This window comes from Taudactylus pleione, unplaced genomic scaffold (assembly GCF_031769625.1).
Source record: "Taudactylus pleione unplaced genomic scaffold, aTauple2 ptg000156l, whole genome shotgun sequence".
Taxonomy (NCBI): Eukaryota; Metazoa; Chordata; class Amphibia; order Anura; family Myobatrachidae; genus Taudactylus; species Taudactylus pleione.
The window spans coordinates 5,065,591-5,089,556 of NW_028284558.1; the positions used below are offsets into that span (position 1 = coordinate 5,065,591).

The 23,966-nt window shown below is 40.2% G+C and overlaps 1 protein-coding gene across 4 annotated transcripts in view; it reads right to left on the bottom strand.

Annotated features, from left to right (window-relative positions):
• The window catches only part of KCNH7 (potassium voltage-gated channel subfamily H member 7), a 521,050-nt gene extending 497,333 nt beyond the window's left edge, over window positions 1-23,717 (bottom strand). For all 4 annotated transcript variants that reach the window (XM_088474826.1, XM_088474827.1, XM_088474824.1 and 1 more), the window contains exons 1-2: window positions 23,366-23,717; window positions 4,470-4,700 (exon numbers count right to left, since the gene is read on the bottom strand). In XM_088474826.1, the coding sequence (XP_088330952.1) occupies window positions 4,470-4,700; window positions 23,366-23,441 (307 nt within the window). In that variant the 5' untranslated portion in view covers window positions 23,442-23,717. The remainder of the gene's footprint in view (window positions 1-4,469; window positions 4,701-23,365) is intronic.
• Window positions 23,718-23,966: the final 249 nt, after the last annotated feature.

Sequence of the window (23,966 nt, forward strand, 5' to 3'; positions counted from 1 at the left end):
TCTATATATACAACCAGGGGCCAATGGAACTGTCTTGTGGGCCACCGAGAGTACGGGACAGTTCCCGCTGGGCTGGTCCCATGCTCCCCTCAGTGGTGCCACAGCCCATGGCTCTCCCCTATGTTGGGCCATTTCATAGTGGCTGCCACGCTTCCGCGATTTGCATTCCACTGTGGAATGCAAACCAGAAGCTGTCATCTGCTCCAGCTAGAAGGCACTGCCGGGTGCCATTAGCTGGGAGGTGCCTGGACAACCCTGGAGCCCTGCTGTTGCTTCTTCGACATTGGCCTATGGGCTGGATGCAGTCCTCAAGTCAATTGGGATTAACCCTGTAGCACCTGGCAGGTCACTCTTCTGTTGTGGGGACAAATGTGTTATTTTTTCTTCCAATAAGTTTTATTTTTTCCTGTAGGGGCCGATGTATTTTATTCTTTTTTGTGGGGGCAAATGTGTTTTTTTTTTCAAACCTGCCCCATATGTTTATTTTAATCTCCCTTTCATTTGCCCCCACATGCTGGACATGCACCCTCTCTGGAAACCTTGATGGGGACGGGGACGGGGGGGGGGGGGGTAGCGCCGTAGCACCAAGCACCATGGCTTCACACTACACACTACACCTCTACATAGAACTGGTCTATGGTAGATGAAGATGAAAAGCCTACAAAATCAAGGCTATCGCGTTGGGTGACGAGACATGAGTTTCCGCAGGCCTCCACCACTGTGAAATGATATGTTGTATCCCACAGTCTAGGAGGATTGTAAATTTTTTTTGGAGTCTTGGAAGACTTTCAGATATCTGATTTAAATATGGACCCAGCATCAGTCATCCCAAAATACCCCAAAAGATGTCAAATTTGAGCTATCTTAATCTTCTTAACACTTCAAAAAGTGTTTAGGAAATAATCCCAAATAACTATTCTGGTTTCCAGGATAACTAGTTATCTATTTGTAAGATGATTTATTTTCGCAGTGTCTTAGGATAACAGACTGTAACGCTATATATATGCAAATTACAAATCAAATTTGATAAAATAGCACAGACAAAATGAGTGACAGTCAGACTACCATTAATGTGCAAGCTGCCTATCTATTCTTTACTAACTAAAAGGTACACATAGGGCCTGGGTTAAAGTTCGACATAAGTCCATTTATGCATAAAAATGTTACAACCCCTTGTGCTTAGTCCCATAGCTGGGGCACCATGATGTAGGAGGCAGGACTACACCCCTGTAAAGCTGTAACTACACCCCTCATTACGTAAAGCAGCAGCACCCACCATAGGTACATCCTGAATGAGGGGGCATAGCCACGCCCCCCTCCAGTTACCATGATGGCTAGTGCCGCGGCCTGCCAGCATTCTCGGTGGCCCTGCCCCTTATAGAAGCATCTGATATTCTTATACATATTTTTAATATATGTCTTTTAGGAGCTGTATCTGCTGCAAGTATATGCATGATTTAAAAATGTGCATAGCTTAATATATGTAGAGCTGCAGAAACATTAGTGTATGGCTAATTTTTAATTTTATTTAAATCAGTGTCTTAATGACAAATAAGTGTGACTCGTATTCGTTGGTTTCAAGTGACTATCAGCTATACTTTAATGAACAATAGTCAGACAGGTGCTCTTGAAAGGAATTGGTATGTAATGCCGACGGCTGTTTAGCCGCCAGATCAAATACAGACAGCGTCAGCCCGACGGGTCAAATCCCGACAACAGGAGGTAATAACTCTAACCCTCCCCTCTCCCTACTCTAACCCTCCGCTAGTGGTGCCTAACCCTAAACTCCCCCGAAGTGCCTAACCCTAACCTCCTCCAATTAGTGCCTAAACCTAACCCCCCCTCCCTGCACCCTAAACCTAACCCTCCCAGGGGGTGCCTAACCCTAACTCCCTCTCAGTGGTGCCTAACCCTAACCCCCCCCTTTCCCTACTCTAACCCTAACCCTCCCGTGGGGGTGCCTAACTCTAAGTCTCCCCGGGGGTCCCTAAAGCTAACACCCCCACGGTTAAACGCTAAGACTCCCGGCTTACCTTCATTCAGTATGCCGGGTGACGGCATTTAGTATTGGGACTAATGATAGGTATCGGGATTTCGACACCTATCTTTAGGCTTATGGCGGGATGTGAGTGTCGGGATAGCGCCCGCCGGTATCCTGACCGCATCCCCTCTTGAAGATCTAAGAACCAGCCATGTTTCTGTTTTGCTACCAAATGTCCTCTTTGGTCATGCTCTAGTATTGCAGACTCGTCTACTCCATCGGAATAACTCATAAATATTCAAGGAGTTACTCCAGGCAACTCACACATTCTACGAATGGCAGCAGAGCACAGTTGAGGGTGGTACCATGATAACGTTATTCACGCCATCAAACCTCCTATGCATGTCTCTAGAACCTGCCCTTCAGTATCTCCCGATGAGGAGCAAGTATGCTCTATTGGCTATACACAGTTGTTTTATTGTACGAATCTACTTTAATATGATGTAGCCTCATAAAAAAAAGTGGAACCCCCAAACACATAGATTTTAATACTATTAAGCATTAGGTATGTTTGAATATATTTCAAAGTGTTTCTTGAACCGGTTTCCCGAAACAGCTATAAAATTTAAAAATTTGCAATAACAAAAAGCTAAATTCATTATACAGCTTTTCCTAGGATAAAGCTTTTCTAGTTTGAAAGGATACATTGTGCAGTACAGTTGTTTGAAAAAAAAGTAGCTATTTTAGTCTGAATAATTGTATTATTATAACATTTTATTTTTTACTGTGAACTTTGAACCCAAAGTTTGAGCCACAAATTTGGCATAGGAAGTGGAAACTACATCATTAGCATGACTGTGGCACAAACAAGTTTGAGGCACAGGCCAAATTTGATCAACTTTCAAGCAAATTTGAATAATTTGGTCATCTCTATTCAGGATGAGAAGTAATTCATGCTCCTATATAAGAATCGTCAAGTATGTCTGCATATTTCTGAAAACAAAATTTACATTTTTATTTGCAAATGAAATAGCCACTTTAGCTTATGGATAACTTAGTGAGTACGAATAATAGAAAATTGAGCAAAAACATCATCATTAAAGTGTTCTCTACACTCTATGGGAGCTGCTATTTAAAGGCACGTCTCAATGATGGCAGTGGCTCCTTATATGCTCAAGAATATTAGTTCAGTCCACATATATAGGGGGTCAAACACTTATGTGTATATTTATTAAAATGCTGGTTTTTAGAAGTGGAGATGTTGCCCATAGCAACCAATCAGATTCTAGCTATTATCTTCTAGAAGGTGTTAGAACAATGTTAAGTAGAATCTGATTGGTTGCTATGGGCAACATCTCTACTTCTAAAGACCCGCACTTTAGTAAATATACCCCTTCCAATCTAATCCATTTCTCACAAGTATTGTTTCCCACAGCCAATATAATCATTTGCATTTCCAAACGTGAGACATTTATTTTATATACTGAATTTTGTTTAAGTGCAGAAAACAACCAGATAACCATATGACAGTTAAGATAACCATACATAAGACACATATTAAAAACAATCCGTTTAGCCTTCAGCTTATTATCTATGTGCCAGCCTTTGTGACTGATAACAAGAAGATAAACTAAAAGACGGTTTATTGTTATCACTTTATCTTTGCAAAGTGTTAGGAGAAAACAAAGAGGTCTATTCAGAAGAGTTTATTTTAGTCTTTTTCTAACAAATGTGCAATAAGTGTATATTCCAGGTGCTCATGTATTATATGTCAAGTATGATATTACATTCAAAGGTAGTCGTATATTATCAGTACATATTATACAAAAATATCTGAAAATAAAGCTGCACAAAAAGGAATCCATCAAACTTAAACATTATGCTAGACTGATCATTGCATTAAGTTAAACACTTGCCTACCAATACATGATCAGTAGGGTTCCAGTTTATTTCTTGTATCCTTTATTTTTCTAAGAGGCTGTACTGTGATTAAAAGTGACTTTTATCCTGCACTGTTGAATACTGTATCAGTTGTGGAAAGCATGTCATAAATCGAGCCCAGGTGAAAGCATTTACCTAAACCCTACTCCCCTCCAAAATGGGGAGGAAAATACATTCTTCTTAAAGTAACAGCTGTTTGCTGTAACACATATTTACGAGCTACATTATGAAGGCTTGGAATGACCAGTTGATATCCTCATTTATGAAAACTCCAAGGTCATACTGCAAACAATGGGCGCAAAATGGAAACACTCATCAAACGTTAAGTATGGAATACACCTTTTTAAGACCTTTCTCAAACGATTGATTTCACACTTGTTTGACCCATATTGATTCCTTTAGATCCTGGAATACAGTGTGTCCATGAGGGATGCGTTAATAACGGCTGCCGTCAACACATTGTTGACAGACAACAGACGGATATAGATTAATCAATATGACTTTCAGTATAGATGTCAGTGCTGAACATCTTGCCTGCAGGCCTTACCATCTTTATGATAGTAGGTGAGTTCGACTTTCCGTTCCTCTGATCCCAGCAGGGCTTGAGCTATCTGGGCAATGTCATGTCTCTTGGTCTCCGGCCCATGTAAGAAGTCACAAGTGCACGGTTTTTGCATGACATCTGGCCTGGAGAATCCTGTCATCTCGCAGAATCCATCATTGCAGTAAATAATCGCACAGTTCTGAACCCTGGCGTTAGCAATAATGAACTTTTTATCTGCAACAGAAACATATATCACAATGGTTAGTCAGGCGTTAGCACTGCTTAACACATAAATGGAGTCACTCATGGTTAATGCAAAAAAAAAACAACACAAAATCAAGAAAGACAAATCAACCAAATGCCTATACAGTACATTACATCACCTACAAGATTTGATTTATAGTGACTGATTCGATTAGACGTCCGCTGAAGTTCAGTAGTAGGGCATGCAGTTGTAACCGTACAATGTTCTAGGTTATAAGCATTTGCTCGTACCTCATTGGAGTGTAAGCAACAATCTGCAATGTTTTGATAACTCTTATTGTGGCATTTGTGTCTAGAGACATAGCCTTGAGGTTACTACAGGACCTTGTGTCGACCTGAATCTGCCCTTTAGCTTAAATTGCTACATTTGTAAGCTAAGCTTTGTATATGAGGGGGTCTCTAGAAAACTGGAAAAGGCAGAAGTAGATTGTCTTACAATAGTGGTATATTAACTCAATATTTTATTATTTTATTTCTTTTTAGACAGCACTTTTTTATAACCAAAAGTAGGACATTAGATTTAGGTATCATGCAATACTTGCCTTTTCTCCCAGATTATCCGGGAAACTCCCTGATTTGGGGAAGTTCTCGTGGGATCCCTAGACAATCCTTTCTCATATCGCCCACTATTCCAATGAAGTGGGCAGGAGCGTGATGATACAATTCACTGTAAATTGTCTCATCTTGGCCACAAACTGCAGCATTACGCCACTGGAAGCAGAGCCCTAATGAGGCCACCTCCTCCTCACTGGATGCCCTAGAGGTTATCAAAAAAAATGTAGGCAACTATGCATCATGTGGCTCATTAGCTGGTGTGGAACTACAAGTCACAGCATGCCCTACTATCCTCCACTGTGATACTGTTGATTATTTACCAGATTACCTTTTCTATGAAGTCATGTATTCATTGTTTATAGCATGACTGTATGATGCCATATCCCAAGCCACTAACTGCAGCTAAGTAAATACATTTACCACTTAGGAGCAGTTTATGTCACAAACCCTTTATATCGCTATCTCTCATATTACTTACAATGAGGAGCAGATTAAAGTATTACTATTATGATGGAGCTGTTTTTATGAAACGTATAGGATTACACATATTACAGTGCTAAACAAGCAAATCACCATGTCTTTTTACATAATGGTTTGCTCTCAGAACATTGCCTCCAGCTTTGGAAGGATTCATTAGGCAATTTCTAGTTTGCCGAGGCTGATATTGAACAAATAAAGTATACTCTACTACAGTGTATATTACCTATATATACCATCCTAAAGTTTAGATGGATGCCTCTTCTAATTCTAATATAACTGCTTGTTCATGAATGCAAGGAGTGGAATGAATATTACTGCTGCCTAATTTTTCACACTGCAGCACTCTCAGTATTAAAATAAAGTAGCCAAGTGAATGTAGTCTATCATTAAATGTTTCAATACTAAAAGTGACCCTGTGGTAGTTTAATATATGTACTAATTAGAAATATAGCCACTTTCTCCACTCCACCCTTTAGGGCGAGGGAGTTCTCCTATTCTGGAACATATGTGCAAATTGATGATCGTTTTAATGTGCTTTAAATCTCTTTAATAGGATAATTTTTCTATTGCTCATGTTGCATATAGGAAATATTAAAGAATGGAGCACATTTGCATGTTTGGGGAATGTATATTAAAAGACCACCTTCATCTTATCAAGTATATAAAAAGGGCAGCCATTTTGTAACATTCTCAGGTATATAAGTTATTATATTATTACAGATATGGAACACCGCCAACCAAGTCTCTACAAACATTTTTACTGGGCACACAACAATGCTGCAAAGCTCCACGCATACAGCTTACCCTAGGACCCACCTGTATAATAGAACAAAAGACTTGCTGCCCTACCCTCAGCAATAGTACATTAGTACATATATAAATATATATATATATATATATATATAAATAGATATACAAAAATAAAAGAAGACGCAACTCCAAGGCTGTATACGTGGTGTTTATTCAATCAACGTTTCAGGGTTTCCCCCTTCCTCAGGACACACCAAGGGGGAAACCCGGAAAAGTCGATTGAATAACCACCACGTTTTTCACAAATTAGACAGCTTTGGAGTGCTGCCTTCTATTATTTTTTCTATGTTGGGGCATGCTAACCCCTAGGAAGGCACCAAGCCAGTCAATTGGAGGGGCATAAGAGAAGGGGAGTGCCGGACCTGATGTTTTTGATATATGCATACATATATATATATATATATATATATATATATATATGTGCAAGAAATTGTGTGTGTATGTGTTAGCCTGTTTGTCGTACCCAGCTCCACGAAATTTGACATAGTGGTGTAGTTTGACCAGAATTAGGTTTTTTGGCTATGTTTGAAGTTCATCAGAGCCATGGAGGTCTACATGTTGCCCACCAAGTAGGCCTTGGGGTTTCTGATTTGAAATTTTGGTTTAAGCGAGTTTGCTCAGGATGTCTTCAAGTACCTAACTGCACTGATCTGAAGGTACAGGTTGATATGTACCAGTGGGGGGCAGGCACAGCTCCAACAAAAGAGCAGTAAGTCAGAGGATCAACTGTCAAACTGCATCGGCACTGACAGTTACTAATTTCCTCCAAGCACATTTCCATATGCCATAGAGGTATTTCACACCTGCCGGTTTTGGCCGGCCGGCCAATAAACAAGCAGAAGCTGGCTGTTTTTTTTCAGGCACTCAGTGCTTTTCACATGGAATGGCTTTGAGACGTTTTTAATGGGGTTTTTTTCCCTTCATCTACTGAGCATGCGCAGCAGCTGCAGCTGCAGTGCAAGCCGGTCGGTGTATGTGTAAGGAAACATTGATTTCTATACTCCACTGCCTTGCTTGGATGGCACGGACATGGCACAGCAGCCGTCTTGCTCAGTGGATACTCCCGGCTGTTACGCGGCGACCGTGCAGTGCCCGTGCTGTGTGAAAGAACTCACTTGCTTCCATGCATCATTAAATTCACCACATGACAAAAAAACGGCTGTTTTTTTGCCGGACAGGGAACACCGGCATGTGTGAAGGCTGCATATGTACTTCAAGGTCCATTCTTCAACCTGGGCAATGACAGGTATCCCAGCTAATATGTATATATATTAGGGATGTGCAGGCTCGGATTAATTCGGTTTTGCAAGCCGGGTTCGGATTTTTTCCATCCAAAAAACGGGACTTAGAAAGAGGCAAAACATCATCTTTCATGGACAAACATCATCATTCCATATGTGGTATAATATTGCCATGTGCAATCCTGCTGCACTAGGCCCAGCCTTATCTAATCATAGTCCATTTGTCAAAAAAACAATAACATAGAAATGAGTTGGGTAATCAGGGTCACTAGACAGGAACCTAAATTGCCTAATGGAAGATCCAATTATGGAGGCCAGCACACAAATCTGGTCCCGATAGCACAAAACTATATGTACAATAATGTTCCCACATTCTATGCCATATCAGTCTTTTTCCAAATTTTCAGTGAAAAATAAAAACAAAAAGATGGACAGATGTACAGGCATCATTAATAGGAATTGTATGGAGGTAATCTCAGAAAAATATTTAGTATATGAAATGTACAGGGTGGGTATATTCTGTTCTGTGAAGCCTAAGGGGTGTCAGACCTGTTCTATATTAGGCATTTAATAAATGGTGCCATTTCTAAAATATGCATATTAATATAAAGACCTAAGAATGACCAAAAATTTACCCACTGTCCAAATTTAAGTGGAACAGTCACAAATTTGCGTACCATGAAAGTTGGAGTTTCTCCTTAAAACAAGCATTTCTGGGCAGCTAGTGATATGGTTTATTTTGTCCTGACTTTCCATGTCTAAATGTTGGTAGACGTCTCCTTACTCTCAATAACAGAACAAATACTGGACAGCTTTAGTTTTACAATGAAATTTACAATTAAGATAGAACACACAATTTCCCAACTCCAAATCTCTGTGCTCTTCATGCCAGATTGAGGTCCGTCTGCAAATGTCTGTGGGCTCCTTCCCCTCTGGGAAAAAATTTATTTTGTGCCAGAATATTCTGCACTGTGCAAAATTATCCAGCTTTATTTTCAGAAATATGGTGCAAGTACCATATTTGTGGTGATTACTGAAACATGGATCCCGTTACATATTTCCACAGATATTAATGTAATAGCGGTGTGGGACAGGGACGGGCAAGAAGTAAGTATGTGAAATGGATGCAGGGAGTGCAGTGTGGTTTCCCCCCTGAACTCATGTGCGTCGCACTTCCTGCACCCATTATAGATACACCACTACAACCTGATGTGCAATATGGTTTTCCAATTTTGCAAATTCCTCCTTTTTTGCCATTTCTTTAATTTGCTTCTATATCTGAATCAACCCCTAAGTATATGATCCCCAGGTGTCAAACATAAAAGAGTAGAACTCCAATCAATCAAGTGGGTGTAGCACAAAGGAAAAAAGGGATTAAAAATGCATTTACGGAATAGGTGGCATAAATAAATTTTACATATAACAATGAGATTCCTCCCCCTGGACATGCACTCAGTTATTACAAGGAGGGGAAGCAGAGTTCCCAGCTAAGCATTTCAATAGTACAGGGTATTAATATAATTTCTAAATTGCCATGACTGCTAAATTAATGATAATTTTAATGAATGTATTAAGACTAGAGATGTGCGGGTTCGGTTTTATTCGGTTCTTATCGCCAAATTAGCGCAAGTTTGGATTTTTCTTATTGGCTCTCCAAAACACGTGAGAGCCGGGTAGCCAGTGTTATGCTGTTTTTGAGAACCGAACATATCTGAGTAAATCCGAGTAAAACCAAACCACACATCTCTAATTAAGACAACTTTTTGTATCACTTCAGTTGCATATGGGCATTATTAAATACCTCGTGGATCTATTCCTATGTAATAACTATCACAGTGGAACTGAAAGCAAAAATGTGATGGCCCCTGGGGAGGCTGGGCAGGGCTGAGCTATCATCAGTGTCTACAGTAGGGGTGAGCAATAAGCAGCCCCCAGCTGTTGTAGAACTACACATCCCAACATGCCCACAACAGCTGGAGGGCCGCTTATTGCCCACCCCTGGTCTACAGGCTTCTGTGCTATACAGTAGTCCTAAGAGAGAACTCGTGACTACTGCTAGAAGTTCTTGTACATAAAGTAACTTCTACTTTAGGTTTGATGGACCTGGAAATGAGCAAATTGTTATGCAGTGACTGGATTTATTATGTGAGAACATTGAACAGATACATTCTGTTGATATATAATCCATTAAGTAATTGTTTTTAATATTGAAAATTATTTGTCTACCGCTAGTTTATTAAGACAAACAGACTGTTACAATGCCTTTGGGCATAATAAGTTAATTAGATCATCTGTATGTGTTCAGTTTACAATATCAGTTGTGCTAATATGATTTAATGTATTAGTTAAAGTAGTGCGCTAACATACTGTATTAGTGAATACCACATGTGTCAAATTCTGGTGGAGTATAATTTAGAATGCGATAATTACATGTACTGTAGATCAGTGGAAAGTATCAAGTTCCATATGTATCATTTTAACCATTCTATTACAATCAGCAGTCTTGTTCTCGATCTGACTTAAGTTACTTTGACACAGTATTTCTGTTTTATGACTAGAACAGGTAAAAACTATTCTCTTTCTTCAGAGCTAAAGCTTACACCATACACATCACAAATAAATAACACAACATTAAACCATTTAAATATTTTACCTTGTACAGTATATTTTGTTTACATGTATTTCAGTCTGAAAATTTTTATTATAAAATTTACGTGTTTCAATGTATTGATAAATTCAGCAACAATCCTATATATAACATAAAAGGGGGGGAGGAGGCAAGACAACGCCAACACTAGCCTGATAGGGGGTGCATCAGCAGTACTGATCACTTCATTGTAGGATTTTGGCAGTTCTACTTTGGTAAAGCTGTACATTATCAATAGTACTCGGTCACAGATAGATGTTGCTCCAGTAGATACCTTACCTTCTTATCAGGATTCATCCCATCCCGTAGTTTTCTAGATGAACATGGCTATCCTTACTCACATTTGCTACAGATGTGGATAGCCCTGAGTCCTGCTCATAGTCGTCTATGTATTGTCAGTATTTTCTGCTCTTTTCTAAAAAACGCCATTAATTTACTAACATCACTGAGCTACGAGTCCAGACATTGGTACACCTGGGCCATCACTACAACCAGGGGCAGAACTATGGGAGACAATTGAGGCACCTGCCGCCGGGCGTCAGCAATGAAGGGGCACCTCCTCCATTGCCCACAATATATTCACCCCACTTAGGGCTGTAAATATGTACCTGGAGTGTACCATCATGGCCACCCAATACATGCCACCTCTTCCCGGCACCTAAGAAGCTACCAGAACCATATACTAGTGGAGGGCTCCATGTCAGACCATAAGATGCCACTTCTGTCTATCCATAGCCTGTCACCACACATTAATGTCGCTGTTCCTCAGCAGCTTCTCATGCCAGTGTGACTCTGGCACCCCCCCTCACCCACAACTCCCCTTCTCACTCCACCCTGGTGGCAGCTCTAGCCACGGACCTGTGCGGCAGACCCCAACATAAGGGTGGCTGCAAATCTCCCAGTAGCTGGATGTCAACAAGGATGCACCAGACTGCGGTTAAGAGGGCATGGGAGGCGGTGGCCTGGGGCACCAGTGACTGAATCTGGGGGCACATCTTTTGGTGGAGCAACTTTCCAGCATATGAAGCAGTTGGCAGTAGACTGGGCATTTTATGATTTGAAGTTCCACCGCAGTAGCAGTCTTACAGTATCTTGACTCAAGCTCAGTCCTCAAAGCCCTCACTCACATCAGTTGGTTTTCCCCTCCATCAAGGGTATCAGGAGGGCTCCCCACTCCACATCAGTTGGCTTTCGCCTCCATCAGGAGGACTCTGAGTCTAATGCTAATTGCACCATACAGGTCATCTTATCTGTGACTAACGCATAGCTGTATATACCCGAAAAAGGGGGGGATATCCTGCAAACTTACTTTATTAAATAAGCCTAATAGAAACAAATTCACATATTCTATATTAGTGTTTTTGTGCGTATGTACATGGAGTCCTCCACCCACTACCATCATCTGTGGAGGGAGCACAAGGACGTATCTGGACAAAGATATCCCTGAATTTAATAGCAACTGTAGAGGACCCTGTCTACACTGGGATGACTAATGCTCCATATGAAGGTTGTTCCCATAACAATGGACTCTTTGTAGAAAACAAAGAGCCCCCAATGATGCTGTCAGGGCCAAACACAAATGCACACAGGCTCCTGGGATTATCTTTACCAGCATTGTGTAATTGGTGGCTTGTGCTCCATTGGCTCAGCGCCAACCAACTTCAAGGCAGCAGAATACACTTGTGTAGGAACTCAAGAGTGGATTGACTTCCCTTTTTAATGAAATTATATTTTTAGATCCCTGTACATGATTGTTTTCGATGTCTGTCTTGCAAGGATACCTTGGCTGGGAACATGATGCTGCACATTCAGGATCAGGAATGCATTCATAATTGACTGTAATTTTTTGTGAATGTGAATATTTCCGGACTCAAGGTAAAACAAATATGCTGCTACCATTTTCTGTCCATTAATTGAAGAATTTTATGGTGTTTGATCCTATATTTCAATAAACTTCAGCATTATTCCAATTGATGTAGGCTTTTTACATTGGTATTGAGTGATTTCTTCTTACCCTGGGTGACAATTTGGTGAACTTCATTAGCACAATCATTACCATAACGTTGTTTTGAAGGTAATTATGCTTTTTTATCTGAAGCATTTACTTGGTTTCGAATACTGAAGACTTTGCAACAGCAAAACACAGACTCCCTTCCTGAAGTGGCAAACATTTCCGACATTGTACATCTGTGGCTTCATCATTGGTTTGGAGTGGGCAGCAGCTCGTTGCATACAGCTTAATAATTGCTCTAGCTAAAAAGAAGAAGTGAAATGTAGTTACAGTAATGCCACAATCTTTCCTGCCAATAAACTAAGAAACGTAGTCATCTCATCAAAGAGATACAGTGGTTTACAAATGTCCTACGTTGGTTATCTTTGCAACAACCAGTGCTCACATTTCCTCAAATGTTGATTTTATGCAAGTAAGGATTGCATTAGCTGTCTATGGCTTTTGGACTACAAGCATGACATGGTGACTGGTAACACTGCAAGCATGACCTGCTGATAATTAGTAACCTACAGCTTGAACGTCACAATTTTCATTGGTTACATCTTCAGTTTGAGAACAATCTTGTACATCATCACTCCCCATCATCACAAAAGACAACAATGCTAGCATTGAAATGAACATATTAATCGTTTTGAATTGCCATATACTTTTCCAGAGTTTATGAGTTTTTCCCAAAGAAGAGTAATTATTTTTCATATGCTGAATTTGAAACAGATTTCCATGCTTTGTTTCCTGGTGACCTCGACCAAACTTTTGTCCACATACTAGGCTCTTCATTTTCTTCATGTCCAGTGGTGAATTTTCCATTAGTCACATGCCTAGGGGATGCACTTGTTGGGAGGCGACACTTGTTGGGGGCAGCGCTTGGGGGTTGCTTTAGTGGCGTCAGTCCGAAATTTACTGTAATTACAAAATATTTCCACTCTACTGTACTGTACACTATCTTGAGTGGAGTGTGGGTGAGTACACATGTGGAGACTGCCCCAGGAAGTTGTCCTACTTAGTAATTATGTATACATAAGTAAAAATAAATTGAAAAGTCATGGATTATTTAATGTTATATTAAATTGCTACTTATCAAATAAGGGCTTATGACCAAACAATGAAAATGATAACATTGGGCAAGGGGGGCAGCCATTACTGTTGTGCCTAGGGGTGCCCTGACCCATAAATCCTTCCCTGTCTATGTCAGTCTTAAAAAAAACCTCCTAAGTGACAATTTTCAGCTTGCAGTGGTCTCGGACCTTTTATTTCTCGATTTTCAAACGTTTTATCACAAAAAACAGCATCCACAACACTGTATGGTACTGCATTATTAGCTTTACTTCGATCATGATAAATTACACATTTCCTTACTATATAATGTTTTTTTTTTAAATTGAAATAAGTTGGCAAAGCACCAGCATTGTATATTTTTTGTATAATGTACTAAGATATGTGAGCATGTTTATACTTTTAAGGTCTTGTTAGTAATTTTTCATCCTCATATGACCATCCATGGGTATGGATTAATAGTAAATGTTCATCTAAGTCAACACTATGAGGATAACTACCACATTGCAGTACTACTGCAGTTGGGTTGGGTACAGGATCCCGACAGTCAGAATGCTCACAGTCACAATACCAACAGCGGCATCCCGACAGTCAAAATCCCAACAGATTTTGGTAAATATTCTAACCCCAATACACCCCTCCTGCATCCTGACTCTAACCGTCCACTCCCAGTAGCCTAACCCTACCCGTCCGCTCCTGCAGCCTATCCCTAATCATCCCCTCCCAGTAGCCTAACCCAAACCGTCCCCTCCCGTAGCCTAACTCTAACAATCCCCTCCTACAGCCTAACCCTCCCCCTAGTGCCTAACCCCAAACCACCCCGCCACAGCCTATTGCTAACTGTCCCCTCCCACAGCCTAATCCTAACCATCCTCTCCTGCAGCCTAACCCTCCCCCTATTGCCTAACACTAAACCACCCCTGCCACAGCCTAACGCTAACCATCCAATCCTGCAGCCTAACCGTCCTCCTAGTGCCTAACCCTAAACCACCCCTGCCATAGCCTAACGCTAACCGTCCCTTACCCACCCCTCCTGCAGTCTAAACCTCCCCCTAGTGCCTAACCCAAAACCGCCCCTGCTACAAACCCTAACTGTCCCCTTCCGCAGCCTAACCCTAACCATCACCTCCCAGTAGCCTAACATTAACCGTCCCCTCCTGTAGCATGCCCTACTATCTCATCATGTTCATCTTCAAACTGCTGTAAGTAATTGCTGGCATTTAATTTTTAATTTAAAATATACTTTGTTTTACCCACTGCTAGGACCTTACACATTGTCTTCAAACTCCACAAAGGTGTGACTAAACATAGAATGGTATATGTCAGACACTGACAGGGGGTGACAAAGATTCAGGTGATAAGAGATTCATTATCATCTGAGCCACCAACATGGACCAGTGAATAACTTCACATGTTTGACCCATATCTACAAACCCACCAAATATTGTGAGTACTTCTCTATTAATCACACAAGTCACCTTCATCTGTAAGTTACTGTCAGTGCAATAAATGTAGCATTTTGGCTTCCCAGTACAAACAGTTTCCATGAGAGGGAGTAGATAGACAGACTAGAGATAGTGATAAGTGCAGTGAAATCTATACCAGGTGGAATGGAAATATATTGCTTGGATATTTCTGCATGTTGATAACTAAGGGCACAAATGATAAGTTAAGTTTGTTTCTTCAGTCAATTCATTGTAAACAGTACACTAGTAAGAGATACTGTAGCAATAGATTGCCAATATAGTTATTAAAAAATGTAGAAACAATAGGGTTTGGATTTATTCCAGTACTTAATGATGTGAGTAGATGGGCAAAATGTATGTATGATGTAAATCTATACATAGGGCCGTATTCAATTTGGAGCGAAAAGCCGTTATCGGCGAAAAAGTTTCGCCGATGACGTCATTTCGCCAGGCGGAAAAGTATCGCCGTATTCAATTTTAAAAAACTTTCCGCCTAGGCGGAAAGTCAATGCAATGTAATAGGCGTAAAAGTTTCACCTATGAATAGCAGGCGGAAAAAAGTGCAGAATTGGGGTTTTGGGGTGCAACGTTGCGGGAACCCCCATGCAGCCTTCAGACAGTCCCCCAAAGGTAAACTGAATCAAAAAATTGTAAAAAAAAACCACATAAGAACACCCCAAAAAATCACTTTCATTTTGGGTGCGGAAAAAAAAAATTGGGGGGGACAAAGTTAAAAACTAGAGAACTAGGCTCCAGGGGGGTCCCCAAGTAGGCCCCAGGTGTTTTTTGGATTGCAGGTGCTTGTGGCAGATGGATTTTTCATGATTTTTTAAACTTAGCTTTACCAACTTTTAAATATGCTGACCCCCATTTTCAAGTACCCCAAATTTGCTGGGATAAGTTACTTTCTGCAAAAAAACCTCCAGAATACTATTCTGCACCACTTATACAAAAACGCTATTTAGCAGCTATTGAGCCCGTTTAAAAACACCAAATACCTTCAGCAAGCCAAATCGGGGGGTACCATAGCTAACCCCCATGTCAGAGCATCTTTTGGGGGGTGTCAGGCTGATTTCCCCAAATCTGACAGTACTTTCTGCTTGTTTAAGTTTCGCCGTGTCCCGTTTTCGCATACTTTCAAATTGAATACGGGGATATGCGGGCACGCGCTCAATACTTTTCCGCCTGCAAAACAAGCGAAGTAGGCGAAAACTCCAGGAGGCGGAAAAGTATCGCGGGTCCGCTCGAATTTAATACGTCTCATAGTATAAAATAAACTCCCTGGTAGGCATCTGTTTGTATGCTTGGGCTAATCTCGAAAACCACTGGACGGATATTGATGCAGTTTTCACTATTCTATAGAGCATTTGTCGAGGAAGGTTTAGGTGTATGAAAGGAATGTTTAGGTGTATGAAAGGAAGGTTTAGGTGTATGAAAGGAAGGTTTAGGTGTATGAAAGGAATGTTTAGGTGTATGAAAGGAAGGCTTAGGTGTATGAAAGGAAGGTTTAGGTGTATGAAAGGAATGTTTAGGTGTATGAAAGGAATGTTTAGGTGTATGAAAGGAAGGTTTAGGTGTATGAAAGGAATGTTTAGGTGTATGAAAGGAAGGTTTAGGTGTATGAAAGGAATGTTTAGGTGTATGAAAGGAATGTTTAGGTGTATGATAGGAAGATTTAGGTGTATGAATGGAATGTTTAGGTGTATGAAAGGAAGGTTTAGGTGTATGAAAGGAATATTTAGGTGTATGAAAGGAAGGTTTAGGTGTATGAAAGGAATGTTTAGGTGTATGAAAGGAAGGTTTAGGTGTATGAAAGGAATGTTTAGGTGTATGAAAAGAAGGTTTAGGTGTATGAAAGGAATGTTTAGGTGTATGAAAGGAAGGTTTAGGTGTATGAAAGGAATGTTTAGGTGTATGAAAGGAAGGTTTAGGTGTATGAAAGGAAGATTTAGGTGTATGAAACATTAATGTATGACATAAGGGAGCTGAGCAGTGACGATTGTAGTGAAGCAAGTAAATGAAAAAACGGACGTCTGAACTCTTTCTTGGCTTCCGCTGCATAAAACGTTACTGATATATCACAACGATGGACTTCATTTTATACCATGTAATGATTGATACGTATTATCCGTTTTCTCCATAAAAAATTATATAAGCCCTGTTTACTGATGTTAGTTTTTGCCTTTTTTCACTTTCCTATTTTATTCATGTGAAAAACGATTCTTTAATTTCAAACAAGTGCAATTCCTGGTAAGAGTTTGCTTTAGCATGACAATACATAAAGCACAGGGATAGACACTTAACTGACCTGAGTGGAGACTGTTTTTCTCATGGACAAGTTTACATGGCCCTTTTGCATGTCACGTGACTAAAACTGTCCGTGTTGACGTCAGGAGGAATAACGACTAATGTTGTCTACAAGGAAATCTTATAAGACCTTGGTTAAAAAAGGCTATTGCCAGGGCCACCATCAGGGGGGACTGCCGGGACTGGAGTAAACAAAAAAGTGTTAAACAAATCAAAATATGTTTTATATTTTATATTCCTCAAAGTAGCCCCCTTTTGCTTGGATGACAGCTTTGCACACTCTTGGCATTCTCTCAATCAGCTTCATGAGGTGTCTCCTGGAATGGTTTTCCAACAGTCTTGAAGGAGACTGTTGGAAGTCAGAATCACAAGTAGCAGCATTCACAGATGTTTTTCCCTGCAAAAATTCAATACATGCCACGGGCCTCTGATCTCCTTTTATAAGCCTGCGAAGCTTCTTGATCCTTGCTGATTGGCTTCTTTACCTTGCATGCGCTATGATTAAACTGATTTTCCCAGGTGTTTACATTAGTATGCAAAATAAGGACAAAGCCAGATCTAATTGAGAATCACGGAATTTCAATCGAATTTCAAAATTTACCCATATCTAGTTTTGGACAATATATAAATAACAGTGTTAAAAAGAAAACATAGAAGAAAACATAGAAGGAAAAGTTTACTGTGCAGGTCTGTGCTGAACATCATATTCTCAATGTAGCCAAAAAAAGAGAATTTAATTTATTTACTGCCAGATCACCTAGGGAACATTGACCTAAGGAATGTGCGTCTAGAGAGATGTCTCAAAGTGGTGTCTATCAGCTCTTCTTAGACAGGACAATTAGCTAAGTGACATGAGAGGTGTAAAATTAAGGGAGATAATGAAATGTCCAGTGTGGAAAATGCTTATGAATGAGTTGGAAATTGGATTAGGAAGTAGTGATAATCTACTGTATACTAGAACTTTACTTCATAATTAATCTGTAAAATTTAGCATGTGAAAACTCACTGTGCATATAATATAATGTTAAGATAATTTTCTGGAATATACTGTGCAGACAAACACATATTATTATACAACACACACACACATATAAATATACCAAAGTTCCAAAAGTCATGCATGGGATAGCGGTATGCAAAGGTAATGGTAGGTGGCGTCAACATACTGTGACATCTTGGAAATGCCCAGACCTGCATTAGTTGTAATCTGATATCTCGAGAGTCCGTTTGAAAACAGCCTGGTCTGTTCATGGCAAGGTGATGTGCATTATCTGAGTTCGAACAGGGCATGATAGTGGGTGCCTAGATAGTGGGTGCCTGACGGATGGGACATCCATTTCCAAAGTTGTGCGAACATTCAACATTCCTCAGTCTATGGTGTCACGTGTGTACCGGGAATACCTCATGGAAGGCATTACCACCCAGCGTGGACAGTGCAGTGGCTGACCACGGATTCTTAATGATCGTGACCAGCAGCGTCTGGCCAGAATTGTCCTTGGTAACAGACAAGCGACACTGACTCATATCACATTCAATGCAGGAGTTACCAGCACATATCCAGTAGATCAGTGCAGCGTTTTTTAGTTTCCATGGGATATGGGAGCAGAAGATCCACCAGAGTGCCCCTGTTAACACTACGACACCAGATGCAGTGTCTCACTTGGGCTCGTGGCATTGCTAATTTGACCCTGGAGGATTGGTAACATATGGCATAGTCCGATGAGTCATGGGTCCAGTAGTTTCGGGCTGATGGTAGGGTTCAGGTGTGGCACAGATTCAATGAGGCCATGGACCCCAGTTGTCAACAAAGTACCGTGCAGGCTGGTGGTGGTTCCATAATCACATGGCATGGGTTGGGCCTGCTGGTCAGCCTGAATTTACATGTAACTGCTATGTTGCTTTCGCAGCCCTTCATGGACTTCATGTACTTCCACAACGATGGAATATTCCTGCAGGATAATGCACCATGTCATCAGTCCCAAGTTACCCCGAATTGGTTTGAGGAGCATACTGGAGAGTTCCAACAAATAAGAGAGGTCCATTCACACAGAAGGTCCTGCACCTACAGTACAATAAGGGTGCTGTGGGAAACTATCCAGATGGCATGGATCAACATCTCTCCAGAGATTTTACATCCACTTGTAGAATCAATGCCATGTCGAGTTGCCGCACTTCGCTGGGCTAGAGGGGCTCCTATATGATACTAGTCATCTATGCCATGACTTTTGCAATTTCGATATATATATCATGTTCATTCTAGCACCCTGCCCCTGTCGCAACCTGTGCAGTTCCTCTTTCCTGCATGGTGTGTCGCTCTCTGCTCTGTTGCTTCTAGCACACTCAGCTGAAATAACAAACTGCTGGATAGAAACCAGAGTGTGCTAGAAGCACCAGAGCAGAAAGCGACACGCCAGTCAGGAAAGAGGAACTGCACAGGTTGTGACAGGTGCAGGGTGCTAGAATGAACACTATATATAGTAGACAGATATACATATCAGCCCCTCATTAGCTATATAATTCACTTAACCATGCCGCCCAAAATAGAAGGTGCATTTTTCTTAATATACATGATGAATGTGAATCGCAATACACACATAAGGTTTTAATGAATAAAAATAAGTTTTGTTCCCATCCAAGTTGCAAATATTTGAATCTTGTAAATCTCTTTATCAAAATCATATTTTATAAAGCAGAATTACTTATTAGCTGAGAAGGCGTGAACATGTAATAGAATAAAATTGTGTTCTCATAAGATTTTGTAGTGAAATTGGAAAGTTTTGCTATACAACAACATTACAGGATATTTCCCGGATCCTAGGAAGGTCTGTGTCTCTAAATCTGGGTCTGCAAACAATCTCTGCAATCTTTCAGTTATAAAGCAGTAACTAAAATACTTTACAGCACTTATGCTGTTATCATGTGTTACCAGGACTGTGTTATCAGAGTAGGTTTTACATGTGAATGTTCTTATTGTATTCAGTTCTCATTAGCGTTTGTACATCAATTTTTTTTGTTCGTTTTTGTTTATTTCCTCCAGATAACAAAGAAAGAACTGGACATCCACCACAGAATAATAAATCTACTTTAGCATTAATGATCTGAGTAGTCTTTTAGACATACTAACCAAAACTGGTTACACACCTGACGAAACGACCAACTGATTTGGTAAGCGATACACACTTACCAATCTGCCACTCGATATGTCTGGCCAGAAATCACAACTGGACGGGCATTTAAATTTGGCCGTCCAGTCAGCAGTCCCTGCAGCCAGTATACAGGCGGGCAGTGGGTTGCCCGTACCGCACATGCAGATACACCAATATATTGGCATCGGCTATGCTGGCAGGGCTGACCTGATATGTCTGTGAACGACATCATTCACAGACATATCGGGTGTACACACCAGCCGATCCGCTACTGATATATTGTTGTCGCTCGATCGAACAATATATCTAGTGGTGTGCACCCAACTTTAGGCATGCTGGAACATTTAGTTCCACAGTAGCTGAAAAACCAAAGCTACTAACTTCTGAGTAAAAGTCACAAATTATTGCAAAAACATATGTAGCAAGTTTAAATGACTAGAGTGGTCTACGTTCCAATATATAAAAACAAATGCTTGTTATCTTACAAATATTTTTTATATTTTAGAACCAAAGTGCATCATATTCAAGCAGTGGTAATGAAAAGAAAGGAAGAGGATACAACACGAAAGGTTGTCCCTTCCAGAAAGTATAGATTTTGACATGAATACAGAGTTCCCGGACACAGAATTGTCATTGTATATTAATATTTCACCATGTGTAGATGTAATTTTAATAAATTATAATTAAAAGTTATATTTCAATAATATTTTTAGATGAGTGCACCAAAACACTATTCTTTTTGAGTATAATTAAAATATTTTTTATATGTAAGTGCTTAAAAAAGTTCAACTATATATGCGAAACATGGAATTACTGTATATAATAATAAAATACTGGATGTATTCTGAAAAATATTCCGTTTAGATTTTAGTTTTGTTATGGGGATTTGAAAGTTTGTTGGCATATACTTCTATGGTCTTGTAGCTTTCTGAACATCTATTTCACAATCTATAATATGGTATACAATGCTTCAGCTTTTGCCAAAAGTAGACTATTTTCTATATCACAGCACATATGGCTTTAGTCATAGCAGCCAACTTTTTTTAATAACTGGGGTCGGGGAAGCTCACTTTACTCACCCGCGACTATGAATAAAAACTGTCATGCATAGGCAAGGGTAGTGGCTTAGGCGGCACAATTACTGGGGGTGCTCATGTACCCACTGAGCGGACTCCTACAGCATTGGCTACTGTTTTCCCTATACTATGAAAAGATAATCATTGACAGCTATATAGTTACAGTATGGGTTCAGCCGAAAACAAAATAACATGACATAAACACATGGCATATACAAATACTCCAAACATGATTTTGATAAAAGTTAATTAACAGTTTGCGGAGTACAGTAGAGGGGGTCTTAAAAACAAGATGCTAATGTTTACAGTTATCAGAACGTTATTTAAATATGATCAATATTTTTCATGCAATGTTGATGTACAGCAAGGTGCGGCGACCTTTTTTATTAGCTTGTACCCCATTGTGATGTTAAATGTTTACTAAGTACCCCTTTACCTGCGGTCATTTTTACTAAGTATTGCCTTATGTGTACTATACTATAATTATAGTATTCCCTAATCTGTGCAAATTTATACTTATGTGTTTCAACTATTTAAGAACCTCCCTTCTCCTCCGGATTAGTATTGTGAATGTTTTATTCTTTACTAACCCAAATGATATTATTGGCTGCTAGCGTTAAGGGTTACTTCTGTCTGTAAAATATATCTGTACCCCTGGGGTACACATATCACATGTTGAAAACCTCAGACTTACAGTATCAGTTGTGACCTATATCAATTTTTAATGACTACACATGGACATAAGTGTAATTTGCATCACCTTATATGTATTTATTTTAACGAGAGACTGAAATTGAATAATCTTGTACCCTGTCCTCGAAGGCATCCAATTAGTCAGTGACTTTTTACCATCCAATCATTTTGTAAAAGGTCACTTGTGCTTATAATATTTCCGTGTACTAGAGACTGATGGAGAAAATGTTTATGGTCTGACTTACCTGCATTTTGTAAGGTAACACACTGACAAATAAAACATCCTCTCTAAGCTACTAATAAAATGAACCATCATGTTTTTCTTTTGCACGTCTGTTGTACGCTTAGTATCATTATGTGTTTGTAATCCATACATGTCATATTAGAGCCTTCAGGTAGATATACCTGAAAGAGTACTCCAGTGTTTATAGATAATCGATTCACCCAAAGGGTTAAATAACTATACTACACCCATTTACAATATAAATAGATTTAGGTAATGGAAACAGTTATATCCTGTAGATTTTTACTCAGTATACAATCCCCTAGCTCTCAATAGTGCATCATTACGTAACCCATCTCCAAAATGCAGCACACAATGCATATTCCATTCTACTCCTGCTGAACACACCTTGTTACTGGTCTATTTATTTACAGCACCGTTTCCATCCATTCATGAACCTGCTGTGTGTCTACAACACGTACGGAAAAGCTTCAAGGTAAACTTGAGTCCCCTAATGTACAATAAGTAAGTCAGGACTGACTTCAGCCAAGTGCCTTCATCCCCATAACTGCATGCGTGCAGCTTGCTCTATTAGTATAAGTGTCATTATAAAGTTGCCTCATTTTCTGCATGGCCAAAGCAATTCTATCCATGGGCGCTTCATACAACAGAATATGTGTGTGTATGTGTGTGTGTGTTTATGTGTGTGTGTGTATATATATATATTATATTATTATTATTATTATTATTATTATTATTATTGTTTGGGGGGAGTAAAATTATTGCATACACACATTTTCATGCTCAAGCAATAAAAAAATACAATGTCAAATAGCTGGTACTGTAAATTGCATAACAATGGTCAAGTAGCAGGGATAATAAGACCTATAATCATAAATTCAGCAGACAGTATAACAGAACACTTACTTTGTCCTTCGAACTTCCTTATTATGGTTCCAAGAAATGTATTCTGTGGGGCCACATGTCCCCTCCTTACAGGCATTTTGGAAGTGTGTGTATTCAGTATCCCAAGTGGGCACAATGCTAGTTCCCAGCAGGGTCTCCTGTGCTGCTGCTTCTACAGGATCTGTACGATGTCTTCTCCTTCACAAATCATTCTCCAGCGAACAATAAAGGCCAGGGATAGTGGGGTCCTACAGCCTCATAAGCAGCATGCCAGGTGCTACCCCCCACCCCAATGCAGAGAGTCCTTCCCCTCCTCACCTCCGGAGCCCAAGCAGGCACAGCTAGTGATGCTATGGGAGGAGGGGAGAGAGGGAGAGAGGGAAAGGCAGTCACAGCGCAGCCTCTATAGGAGGCTCCATGGGAGAGGGAAGAGCGTGTCTCCCTTACTGCTCTTAAAGAGCCCTTGTCATCAGCATCTCTCAGGAGGACTGGCCCCCTCCTCCCAGGTCCCCGGGTGTGCAGCTGGCACAGCTCATTCTCAGCATAGGGAGCTGTCAGCAGTCACAGGACAGGTTGTACAGGAAGCATGTGAAACATGCTCAGGGAACCTGACAGCTGCTTA